The sequence below is a fragment of the Triticum aestivum genome, chromosome 3B (assembly GCF_018294505.1).
Source record: "Triticum aestivum cultivar Chinese Spring chromosome 3B, IWGSC CS RefSeq v2.1, whole genome shotgun sequence".
NCBI lineage: Eukaryota > Viridiplantae > Streptophyta > Magnoliopsida > Poales > Poaceae > Triticum > Triticum aestivum.
Window position 1 is genome coordinate 589828885 of NC_057801.1, and position 11150 is coordinate 589840034.

Genomic DNA, 11150 nt, shown 5'->3' on the forward strand with positions numbered 1-11150 from the left:
CAAATTGAAAGAAGATGACTACTGAGTGGAAGGAGTTCATGGATCTGTTGCACGTTCATGATGAGGGGCTAGATGAGCCTGTTGGTATCCGCCCGCATGCCAACCCAGAGTCTGCTTCCAAGAACAAGCTTCAACCATTCCTGGTTGAGAAGACTTTACCCAATAGCAAGAAGTCTTATGTGTTGAATCCATTTCTCGACATCATGCATTGGATCTTTCGCAACTCTCTTTTTCCTTGCATGGGTGACAAGGACACGGTGCATTCATATCTTGTGGACATTATGCTTATTTGTGAAGATGCGTGTCTTCAACAACTTGGACCACTTGATGTTTCTCACATCATGTGGTGTGAGCTTCGGTATGTTGTGTTCCATCGTAAGGTTCCCATCTATGGACCCTATTTGCACCTCTTGATTCACAAGACTTGGGAGAAGCTCTTTCCGGGTGAGGAGTTTCATGCTCCCAACTGGTTTCACCATGAGCCCATTAAGCTACGACAGAAGAACGGGCGGGCTAACACCACTACCCGGGCTGAAGCGGGTTGCCCGCATGGATGTTGATGAAGATGAGATTGCAGAGGAGGAGGAGGAGGAGGACAGTTTTGAGGAGTATGAGCCTCCCTCTGCTGAGCCATCTTGGGCTTCGAAGCTCAAAGACAGGGTGAAGAATTTGTTCTGCATGCAGGCCAAGGGGCAGTATCAGATTCACGTTGCTCACAAGGAGAGTCGCCAGCGCGACAAGCACATTTTGAGGAAGCTTGGCGAGCACTTCTCGAGTGGGTCTGAGAAGACCATCACACCTGAGGCTGCTTGGATGAATAAGAAGGGCTATCAGTGGGTTGAGTTACATGAGGAGTCCATTCCTGCTGCTTCAGAGGAGGAGATTGTTGGGTGTTCACTACAGTGGGAGATACCACCTGTGTCTTAGGTGTCCTCTCTGCCTTTTTGGGGTCTTGATGCCAAAGGGGGAGAGAGAGTAGGATTTGCGAGTACTTTGATTTGTATCCTTGCTTTCGTTAAACCTTCGTCATTGCTTTGGTTTGTGTTATGTGTGTGTGAGACCAGGAGACTTATTTTATCATATGGTGTGAGAGATATGCCATCACTCTTATCCTTTTATTGTCAAGTATGATTAGTAGCTTGTGAGTTTATTTTGTCTTGTGCCCTTATCTTCATGCTCACTTGCTATACCTTGCTTCCATGCTTAGTGCCACTTATCTTGTTGTAAGGATTGCATTGTCTACAAAGTATAGGGGGAGTGTTGATCCTAGTGTGTGTGTGTTTTGCAGTCCAAAGCATATCTATAGAATGCACACATCTAGGGGGAGCCTGTCTATATTTTATAGATTTTGGGTTTGCTTATGCTAATTATATATCTCTATGTGAAAATCACGTATTGTCATCAACCCACCAAAAAGGGGGAGATTGTAAGGGCATATTTCTCCCTAAGTGGTTTTGGTGATTGATGACAATGCATTTGTGGACTAATTGTGTGCATTGAGCATTTCAAATATCTCATGTCTAGGCACAAGACGATTCGGTGCCCCTCAGAGCCTATCGAAGACGGTTGTTCTCTATGTTTCTTTTTGGTGGATTTGGGTCGTAGGAAAGCCGTACTATTAAGAGCGAGTCCGCTTCGGAAAGGTTAGGGTGGAATCAACATGTACACATCTGTTCCTTTGCACCACCTTTCCTTCGCTTCGATGGAGCACCGTCCGTTTATCCATGTGTCTGCGATATGAAGGCAGCCAAGTGCTAAAGACCTTGTGGCGTGCGGTAGTACTGCTCAAGGGAGCGGTAGTACCACAGGGGCCAGCGGTAGTACCGCTCCTTGTGAGCGGTAGTACCGCTCCTTGTGAGCGGTAGTACCGCTGCCTCCAGCCCTGACACTGATGCATGCGGAAGTAGGCACGGGTGTAATTGTTTACATCCACCTTCACGCGATAATATCGCGACGTCTGTCCGGTACTACAGTGCCGGATTTTTTTCACAGTTCCAACCTCAGCGGAAGTTGTTACGGAAGTAATTTATTACTTCTATGCATTTCCAGTGCCAATTGATACCTGCCTTACGGTAGTACCGTAGGGGCGCGCGATAGTACTGCTCCGGCGGTTCTACCGCTCGTTGCCCTGTGCAACAGGCCCTCATCTGGTCACTACCACGCAAGCGGTAGTACCGCACCCTGCAACGGTAGTACCGCGTCGCGCGGGCTGAGAGAGGGGATAACAGTTGGATCTTTTCCCCCACTATATAAAGGGGGTCTTCTTCCCCAAGAAGACCACCTCTTCCCTCCCCAAGCTCCATTGTTGCTCAAACCTTCATTTTCGCCCGATCTCTCTCCCTAGCCAATCAAACTTGTTGATTTTCTAGGGTTTGGTTGAGAAGGCCTCGATCTACACTTCCACCAAGAGAAATTCGATTCCCCCCACTAATCTCTTGTGGATCTTGTTACTCCTTGGTGTTTGAGCATCCTAGACGGTTGAGGTCACCTCGGAGCCATATTCCATTATGGTGAAGCTTCGTGGTGCCGTTGGGAGCCTCCAATTATGTTGTGGGGATAGCCCCAACCTTATTTGTAAAGGTTCGGTTGCCGCCTTCAAGGGCACCAATAGTGGAATCACTGCATCTCGCATTTGTGTGAGTGCGTGAGAAGAATACGGTGATCCTAGTGGCTTCTTGGGGAGTATTGTGCCTCCACACCGCTCTAACGGAGACGTACTTCCTCTCAAAGGGAAGGAACTGCGGTAACACATCCTCGTCTCCACCGGCTCCACTCTTGGTTATCTCTTACCTTTACTTGTGCAAGCTTTTATTGTGTTGTATCCCTTGCTTGCTTGTGTGCTTGTTGTTGTTGCGTCATATAGGTTGCTCACCTAGTTGCACATCTAGACAATCTATTTTGATGCTAATTTTTATTTGGTCAAGAAAAGCTAAAAATTGTTAGTTGCCTATTCACCCCTCTCCCTCTAGTCAACCATATCGATCCTTTCAACCCTTATGAATGCAAAGCATGTGCACCCTACCTCTATGAGCATCTCTGGTAGACTGAGCCGACATATCATCTTGAGATTGATGAAGTCATCACAGACAACATCTTCTCCCACTAAACGAGCATCGTCCAAAAGCCTAAAATAATTTCAGAAAAATGCGAGCACCGATATCAAGGCTGGTAGTTGACTTGTCATAATCCACAATTTGACAGTTCACCATCATGATGCTAAACACTGCATAACTTGCCTAACGCGACTGGTGGCGTGTGCGACCCCTCGCGCGCACTCTTTACTTTGTTTTTGAAAGACCGCACTCTATAGTCCACACTGTTGACACGGCAATGCATTGAGCGTGACATTAAAATCTTCTGTCATTGTTTACGGGCCTCAGTTTGAAGGAAACCAAAATGCGGGAATTAGGAGTAATACGGAAATTTGATAGAATGGGACTTGTCATTCTAAGGAATTGTTTTGCCTCGTTCCTACGCACAAAATAAGATTAGAGTGGATGTGTAGATATCTTAAAAACATAGACAATGAATAGTATTACTACGAAATTTTTGTACGCGTTCACCAAATGCATCTATAAAAAATTTCCTACAACTTCCCTAAAAAAATCCTTCAAACCGAAATCAGTGTCTCGAAGATGTTCGTAGGTATAAGATGTACTGTACACGTGTGTGGGGTTACCCGCGGGCCGGCCGGCCAATAGAAAAGATGCTACACGTCGCCGCAGAATCCTCCGCGCGCACGTTGGCGGCTGACACGAGCACCAGAGTCACCGCACCTGCGCGCTCTGCTCACTCCAAACAAACATCGTCTGCGGCGTAGGCAGCGACAGCGCGACGAGAGCCACACACACTCGTCAGTCGTCACGGAGATGGCCGCCGCCGCCGCGGAGCCGTGCCGCTGCCACATTGTGGCGGTGCCGTTCCCCGGCCGGGGCCACGTCAACGCCATGATGAACCTGTCCCGCCTCCTGGCCGCGCGCGGCGCCGCGGTCACGTTCGTCGTCACCGAGGAGTGGCTCGGCCTGCTCCACTCCTCCTCCGCCCCGCCGCCGCCCGGCGTCCGCCTGCACGCCATCCCCAACGTCATCCCCTCCGAGCACGGCCGCGCCGCCGACCACGCGGGCTTCCTCGACGCCGTCGCCACCGAAATGGAGGCGCCCTTCGAGCTCCTGCTCGACCGCCTCCGTGAGGAGGAAGGGGGGGAGGTCCCGCCCGTCGCGGCGCTCGTGGCGGACACCTACGTGTCCTGGGTCGTGGGCGTCGGCAACCGGAGGGGCGTCCCGGTCTGCTCGCTCTTCCCCATGCCCGCCTCCTTCTTCTCCGCCTACTACCACTTCGAGTCCCTCCCGCCGCGCCTCGTCGACGAGCACGCCCCGGCCGCCGGCGCCACCACAGGTCAGGTTCCTCTTCCAAGCATTTTCTGATAGGCTGATAAAGCTCCCGATTACTGGACCATTAACGTTACTGATTGGGGAACCAACAACATTTCATTCAATTTGTTGGCTGTTGCATCTATCAGGTGTTGGATCTGAATGTACTACCATCTGATTTATAGTTCAGTGAGTACATGTGATTAATTAGTCATTTTCATGTTTGGCAATGTTTATGGACCATGCTCCGCGTCAGTCGGCCCTTTGCACATGCAGCTGCCGGCCCGCATCGTATCACTTGAAATACGTCGGGATGTGCACATAAATAATTAATGGAGCAGTCAAGCAATGGCACTTGAATCAGTGAAATGTTACTGTATATTTTTGGCAGAGTTATCAAGGACCCTAGTTCATGAACAGAACATGTGGTGTTTGTTTCTCTAGGCCTAGGACTTTTTCTAGTCCCTGGGGCTTTTTGAAAAAGACTCTCAAGGGGTGCTTCTAAGGACTTTTAGCAAAAAGTCCCAAAAAAGTCCCACCCTGTTTGGTTTGTTAGGGACTTTTTCTAGTCCCTGCACCAAAAAGTCCTTGGAAACAAACACCCCCTAAGGGTCTGCATGCAGTTTTTTTATAGGCCGTCCAAATAGCTAGAACTGAGCCATAGATCAAGCTTGAGAAATTGGTATCGCATATGAGTATTGTTTTAACTGTACCACATGGTTCTCATTTCGGGTGATTTTATTTTTTTTATAGTCATTGTTATAGTGGATGTAGTTTGTTCATTTCAGTAATGGACATGGCAGCTTGCAGCATTGCTCAGTCATCCTTTCTTTTCTGCAGATAAATCTGATAAGAGACTTGAGCACTATATCTCAGGCTTTGCTTCAAGTTCAGTAACCTTGTCTGATCTGGAGCCCTTAATTCACAACAAGAAAACAGTAAACCATGTCCTAGCAGCTGTCTCTAGCATCAAGAACGCGCAATGCCTCCTATTCACCACCATGTACGAGCTTGAGGCTGGTGTCATCAACTCCCTAAGGTCAGCACTCCCATGTCCAGTTCTCCCAGTTGGGCCCTGCATTCCCTACATGACACTAGAAGACCAGCATTCCAAGTCCAATGGAGAAGTTACCACCAGTCCAGGAGACTGCTTCACCTGGCTGGACTCTCAACCCGTGAACTCGGTGCTATATGTCTCCCTCGGCAGCTTCCTCTCTGTGTCAGCCTCCCAGCTTGATGAGATAGCATTAGGCCTTGCATCGAGCGGTGTCAGATTCTTATGGATTCTTCGTGAAAAGTCTTCCCGGGTGCGAGAACTTGTCGGCGACACCGACAGGGGCATGATAATGGCATGGTGCGATCAGCTGAAGGTTCTGTGCCATCCTTCTGTTGGGGGCTTCTTGACACATTGTGGGATGAACTCGACACTTGAAGCTGTCTTTGCTGGTGTGCCCATGCTTGCTCTGCCACTGTTCTTTGATCAACCGATTGATGGCCGTCTAATTGTTGAAGACTGGAAGGTTGGACTGGCCCTGCGCGAATGGGCCGATAAGGATGGCCTGATTGGGAGTCAGGACATTGCAAGGGCTGTTAAGAGGCTCATGGCCTGCGATGAGGACAATACCAAGGCGATAAGGAGGCGTGCCCTTGAGTGGAAAGAGGTCTGTGGCAGAGCTGTCGAAAAGGGTGGATCTTCCTATGATAATCTCAGTTCATTGATGCAGATGGTATGCGCGTCGCGATGTACTGAACTTGATCAGCAATGTTCCAAAACTGATGCTTGAAATGCATCATCTCAACCATTGATTTCATTGCTCTATTCAACCATCTTGAACACAATCAGCCATTTGGTTTCACTTTAGCTTGTGGGGGATAATCTCAATTCATTGTCCTGAAAACTCAATCAGCCATTTGGTTTCATTGCACCTTTAGCTTGTAATCTCAATTCATTGTCCTGAACTCAATCAGCCATTTGATTTCATTGCACTGCAAAGTGGCTACTGTGAAGTTTTTATGATAAGAAAATTTTAATGCGCAAACCACCTCTAAGACATGAATCAACAGTCTTTTATGAGCAGTGTTTATGAGCAGGCTCCAAATTATGAAGGTGCAAATATGGTTCAAGAATCAACAGTCATGTAAGCTGGTTAAATAAGGAGGAAGTTCAGAAGGACTAAAAAAGAAATTGATTGCACATTGTAAAGTGCCTGTGAGAAGAAAAAGTTAATGTGCAGATTTTGTAAATTGCAGTGCCGAAAAAGGCCAGTTCAAATTATGAAGTGCAAATTGTAAATTGCAAACAACAACTGTGGTTCAGATTTTGAAATTATGATGTCATATTTTGAATAACAGTTACACCATATTTTTAGGAGGAATTTCTGGTTCAGATTTTGAACAACAGTTAAAATATCTCACACAACATATTTTTAGGAGGAAATTCAGAATGACAGAGACACCAAAGATTATTCAAATAATTGAATAACTGTCGTAGATAGCATTCAGAAGACATATATATACACCAAGACCAAGGTGTATTTTTATCACACAAATCCTTGTCAACAAGTCAGATAATATGCCTGACTTGCGACCAAACAACAAACTCTTAGCAAACCCTCCTTGCACTCTTCTAAAAGCAAGAAACGAATAGCAATCAACACGGCGAAATGTCAGACAATCCTTCCATCGCACTCCCAAGTCCAGATCCAAAGCAACAAACAGGCGGGCAGCTCATTTGCAGAAGTCGGTCGCAGGCGGGCGCAGGGCGACTCCTCCGAGCTTCTCGCTCGAGTACTTCTTGTAGACGACCTTCAGCTTGCTGTCAGGCGCCGTGGAGTGCGAGGCCACCAGGATCTTGGCCGCCTCCCTGAAACCAATCATCACGCAAAATCAGTCAGTGCCCCTGAATGAAATAATCACAGATTCAAGGCTACAATAGAGACTCAGTAGTGTAGCTTACATCAGCTGCGCTTCAGTGAAGCCAGTGTGGTGCTTCAGAGTGTCGGTCCACAGAGGGGTTTTCTTCAGGGTGAGCCTGGCGGCGTAGACAGCAGCGGCGGCGACCATGGAGGGCTTGGACTGGACCAGACCGTACTGCAGCAGCGCCAGCTCCGCGAAGAAGAAGACGGTGTTCTCCATCTGCACAGACACACATCCAAGAGAAGAATAGGGAAACATCAATCAGCACACAGACTCGCTGATCTGAAGAATCTGCATGCTGCTTATGTAAATGTGAAGTTCTTTTACCTCCTTGTCGTTCTTCTGATCGGAGGAGGAGGCGGCCTTGGCGAAACGGACGAGGAACACGTAGGGCGTGGGCACCGTCAGGTTCCACTCCAGCATGTTCAGGATGGCCTTCTCCATCTTCAGAATCTGCTCCCGGGTGTATGCGCTGTCGGAGATCAAGATGAAATCATTCACCTGCAAGCGTACGCACACAGCCAGCCAGCAATCAGAAACGTGGACTCGATGAATGAACGAACGAACACTGGTGAGTGGAGAAAAGCAGAGGGATGGATTCAGCTTTTTACTTACCTCAGGAGCCCAAATCTCTTCGTACTTGCAGGCGATGAGGAGGGCGGAGACGCCCACCAGCTGCAGCTCCCGCCGGAGCACGGTCTGCAGCGAGAGGTACATGTCGATGATATACACCGTGAGATACAGCGACTCTGGCATCAGGTCGAACTTCTGGTGCACTTCCAGGATCCAGTCGATGAGGATGCCCCTCATCTTGGCGTTGATCTCCACCTGGGAGTCCATGTAGTCCTTGGCCCGGCACTCGTTCTGTCAACAGGGCATGGATGGAAACAACACCTTCATCAGATTCAGAGACCCGGCAGGCAGGAGATCACAATGCTTTTTTGCACACTCTAGTACTCTACTGCTGCATAAGGGAGCCCGTGTTTTTACCTCGGCGACTTTGTAGAATTTGTAGATATCTTCGATGTAATCGACGACGGCGAGCTGGTTGTCGCCGTCAAGCTTGTCGATGTCCTGGATCGCTGGCTCTTCGGTGATTCCGGCTGCAAACTGGCATTGCAATGGTGGATCAGAATCAGATCAGACAAGGTCTAAGAAGCAAAGTGTTCGACTGTCCAAAGGTGAACGCGCGTACCTTGGAGCGCGCCGAGAGCACGTGGCTGAGGGTGGTGACCACCTTCTTCCTCGAGTACTTGCGGACGGAGCTGACGCTGCCGGCCTCCGACTTGGTCACGTCCGAGTCGGAGCTGATCTCGATCACGTGCTCCGGTGGAGGAGGGGCGGGCTTGACATGATGAGCCCTCCTCACCGCAGGTCTCGCCACCGGGTTCTGCAGCAACCAAAGCCAGGCGACGCTCCGATCAGCACCGAGACCAGATATGATTCAAATCAGGATGAGGAGGGAGGAGGGCATGCGTGCGTACGTACCTTTGCTTTCTCCTGCGCGTTCTTGAGGAGCTGGGCGCCGAAGTTCCTCGTGACGGGGCGGTTCACCGGCTCATGGGGCTGCGGCTTCCTGTTTCTAAGAACGCAACGTAAGCGGGAGTTCCATAGGAAGAAGAAGAGGAGGAAATCGCACCGAAACGGATAGATTTGTTGCTTACCCTTCGGCCGCGCGGACGTTGACGACGTTGGCGATGTCGCCCAGGGGGGCGCGCCGGTTGTTGGCCTCGAAGTTGCCGATGTCGCCAAGGGCGCGGCGGGTGTTCTTGGGGTCGGGCCTGCCTGCCATGGCCGCCTTCTGCTGCTTGCCCATGGCGGGGACACCACCACCACCACCACCACCTAAAGCTGCACGGCAGAAACAAGAAGTCAGATCCGTCGCGAGGAGGTGGATCAAATCAAACCACATCAAATCGCCATCAGAGTCGAATCTTGCGTCGGAAGCTGCTCTAGCAGCAATCAATTCAGACCAAAAACGAGGATTAGAATCTTGAACAATTAATCGCATAGAAAGCCACGGATCGGAAGCTTGAAGCGCAATCTTCACAAGAAATCGTCCGGGACAAACAAAAACACATCAAGAATTCACCCCAACCAGACAGGGCGTCAGGGCCGAAACGAACACCCTCAAGAAACTCATCTTTCCCCCCAAAGAAACCCATCCTTTCCCCCAAGAACCCATCTTTTCCCGAGACCGGAACAAGAACCAGGAACCAGCAAAGAATCCACCCAGGGGAACCGTACAACGCCAAAGGAAGAAGAAGAAGAGGAGAAAGGGAGGGCAGGATCCCGTCGGCGCACGCACCTCTGTTCTGCTGCTGAGCGGCAGCGACGTTGTTGTGCGCGCGTGCGGCCATCGCGTCCCCCTCCTCGCCTTGCCCAAAGATCCCCGAGAGCACCGAGGAGAAGAAGCGCGCAACCCGCGAGCCCTCTTCCCCGCCGGCGAGCGCAGCCACGGTGGGTTCCGGCGAGCTCTACGGCGACCCTTCTCGGCAGCTCTTCACCCTCCGACTCTTCTCGCCTCGCCTAGTTATGAATCGACCTTTGCCTCGCGCTTTCGTGCCGTGGGCGGATCAATCGGTGGCGTGATGGGGGAGTTCTTGGAGGGATTGGGGGTCTGGGTTCCGGAGGAGGGGAGGAGAGATATAGGACGAGGACGGGCAAGGTCCGAGCCTGTCGGGGTGGGCGGCGGCGTGGGCCTCTGCGCGGAGCGGGGGCGAGGAGGAGGAGCGGCTGGCTCCCTCCAACGGTCGGTAAGGGCTCGGATCGCAACGGTCGGGGCGCGGGATCGGACGGCCGAGATTGAACGGGGGCACTAGCCGTTGGGTGGCTGGCCTCCAAGCTGGAAAGGGGAGCGAGTTGTGTAGGACACGTAACGCCAGAGCCGCGTTGGATATATGGTAAGAAATTAATGGCCACTGTTATTGGAGAGATTTTGTGTTGTGCCGTATGTACGACGGATTCACAAGATCCCTTTGACGTGTGGTTTTCTTTCTTTTTATTTATGGTTCATTCATTCACTGGCCATTGCGTGCTCTGGGTTGGTAAGGCCAGGTACCAGCTGGTGGAAACATTCAACCTCTTCTTTCGAAAATATGAAATTCTCTTTCCGAAAGCGAAAAATGCCATATTCTTTAACTCTTTCCTAAAGCGAAAAATGTGAGGTTCTATATGTTTTTATTGTCAAATTTGTTTAACTCTTTCTATAGAGGGCGGCGTTACCAAGCTTGTGTCATCTAAACCCGCAATGTACCGTACATATAAAAGTTATAACCTCCGTTAAACAAAAAATAAACTTTGAATAAGGGTCACAATTCAGATCTTTTTGAGCATTGATTTTGTGTTTTTTTTTTGTCCAGAGCTCCCTCAATGTCAAAACCTGAGCATCTTCGATGCCATAAAATTTTAGGTTTTTTTTTTGTCATATTTGCTAATTTTTTTCAAATTTACTTTCATCCGACAACTGATGAGCTTGGGATCTACAATCAACTGTCGAGTTTCTATATTCATATTTGTGTAGTATGGAACTACACCAAACTTATATTGTACTAATATCATCCAGTTTCATAAGATTTGCACACTATGGAGTCAAGAAGCATCCATGGTTATGTTTAGCGCGGATTATATTCTTGATCAAGTATTCTATGTCGTGCGGATACTTCTTAAAGCATACGTATCTAGCCAGATGCTGCTTGGATACTCCCCTAATACGATATGATACGTATCCTTCGATTTACTTTTAAAAAAATAATATTTGATACGCGTCAGATACTACCCTTATGACCACCTCTAATAGGCTGAGTCGGGACATCATCTTAAGATGTACAAAGTCGCCACAGACGCCTTCGTCGACGGGAACGT

The 11150-nt window shown here is 49.4% G+C and overlaps 2 protein-coding genes across 3 annotated transcripts; one reads left to right on the forward strand and one right to left on the reverse strand.

Annotated features, from left to right (window-relative positions):
• The first annotated feature begins 3717 nt into the window (after nt 1-3717).
• LOC123071111 (UDP-glycosyltransferase 87A2) lies at nt 3718-6351 on the forward strand. Its single transcript, XM_044494600.1, has 2 exons — nt 3718-4395; nt 5211-6351. The coding sequence occupies exons 1-2, from the start codon at nt 3870-3872 to the stop codon at nt 6152-6154; spliced, it is 1470 nt and encodes a 489-aa protein (XP_044350535.1). The 5' UTR covers nt 3718-3869; the 3' UTR covers nt 6155-6351.
• A 481-nt stretch (nt 6352-6832) lies between these two features.
• Nucleotides 6833-9913, reverse strand: LOC123071112 (cyclin-B1-1). Of its 2 annotated transcripts, none has more exons than XM_044494602.1 (9): nt 9595-9913; nt 8951-9137; nt 8775-8862; nt 8482-8676; nt 8277-8396; nt 7902-8150; nt 7614-7787; nt 7327-7505; nt 6833-7233 (listed from the first exon to the last, which is right to left on the reverse strand). In XM_044494602.1, the coding sequence occupies exons 1-9, from the start codon at nt 9644-9646 to the stop codon at nt 7098-7100; spliced, it is 1380 nt and encodes a 459-aa protein (XP_044350537.1). In that variant the 5' UTR covers nt 9647-9913; the 3' UTR covers nt 6833-7097. The 2 variants fall into 2 exon arrangements, with proteins under 2 accessions (XP_044350537.1, XP_044350536.1); XM_044494601.1 differs by having other exon boundaries at nt 8775-8868.
• Between the last annotated feature and the right edge of the window lie 1237 nt (nt 9914-11150).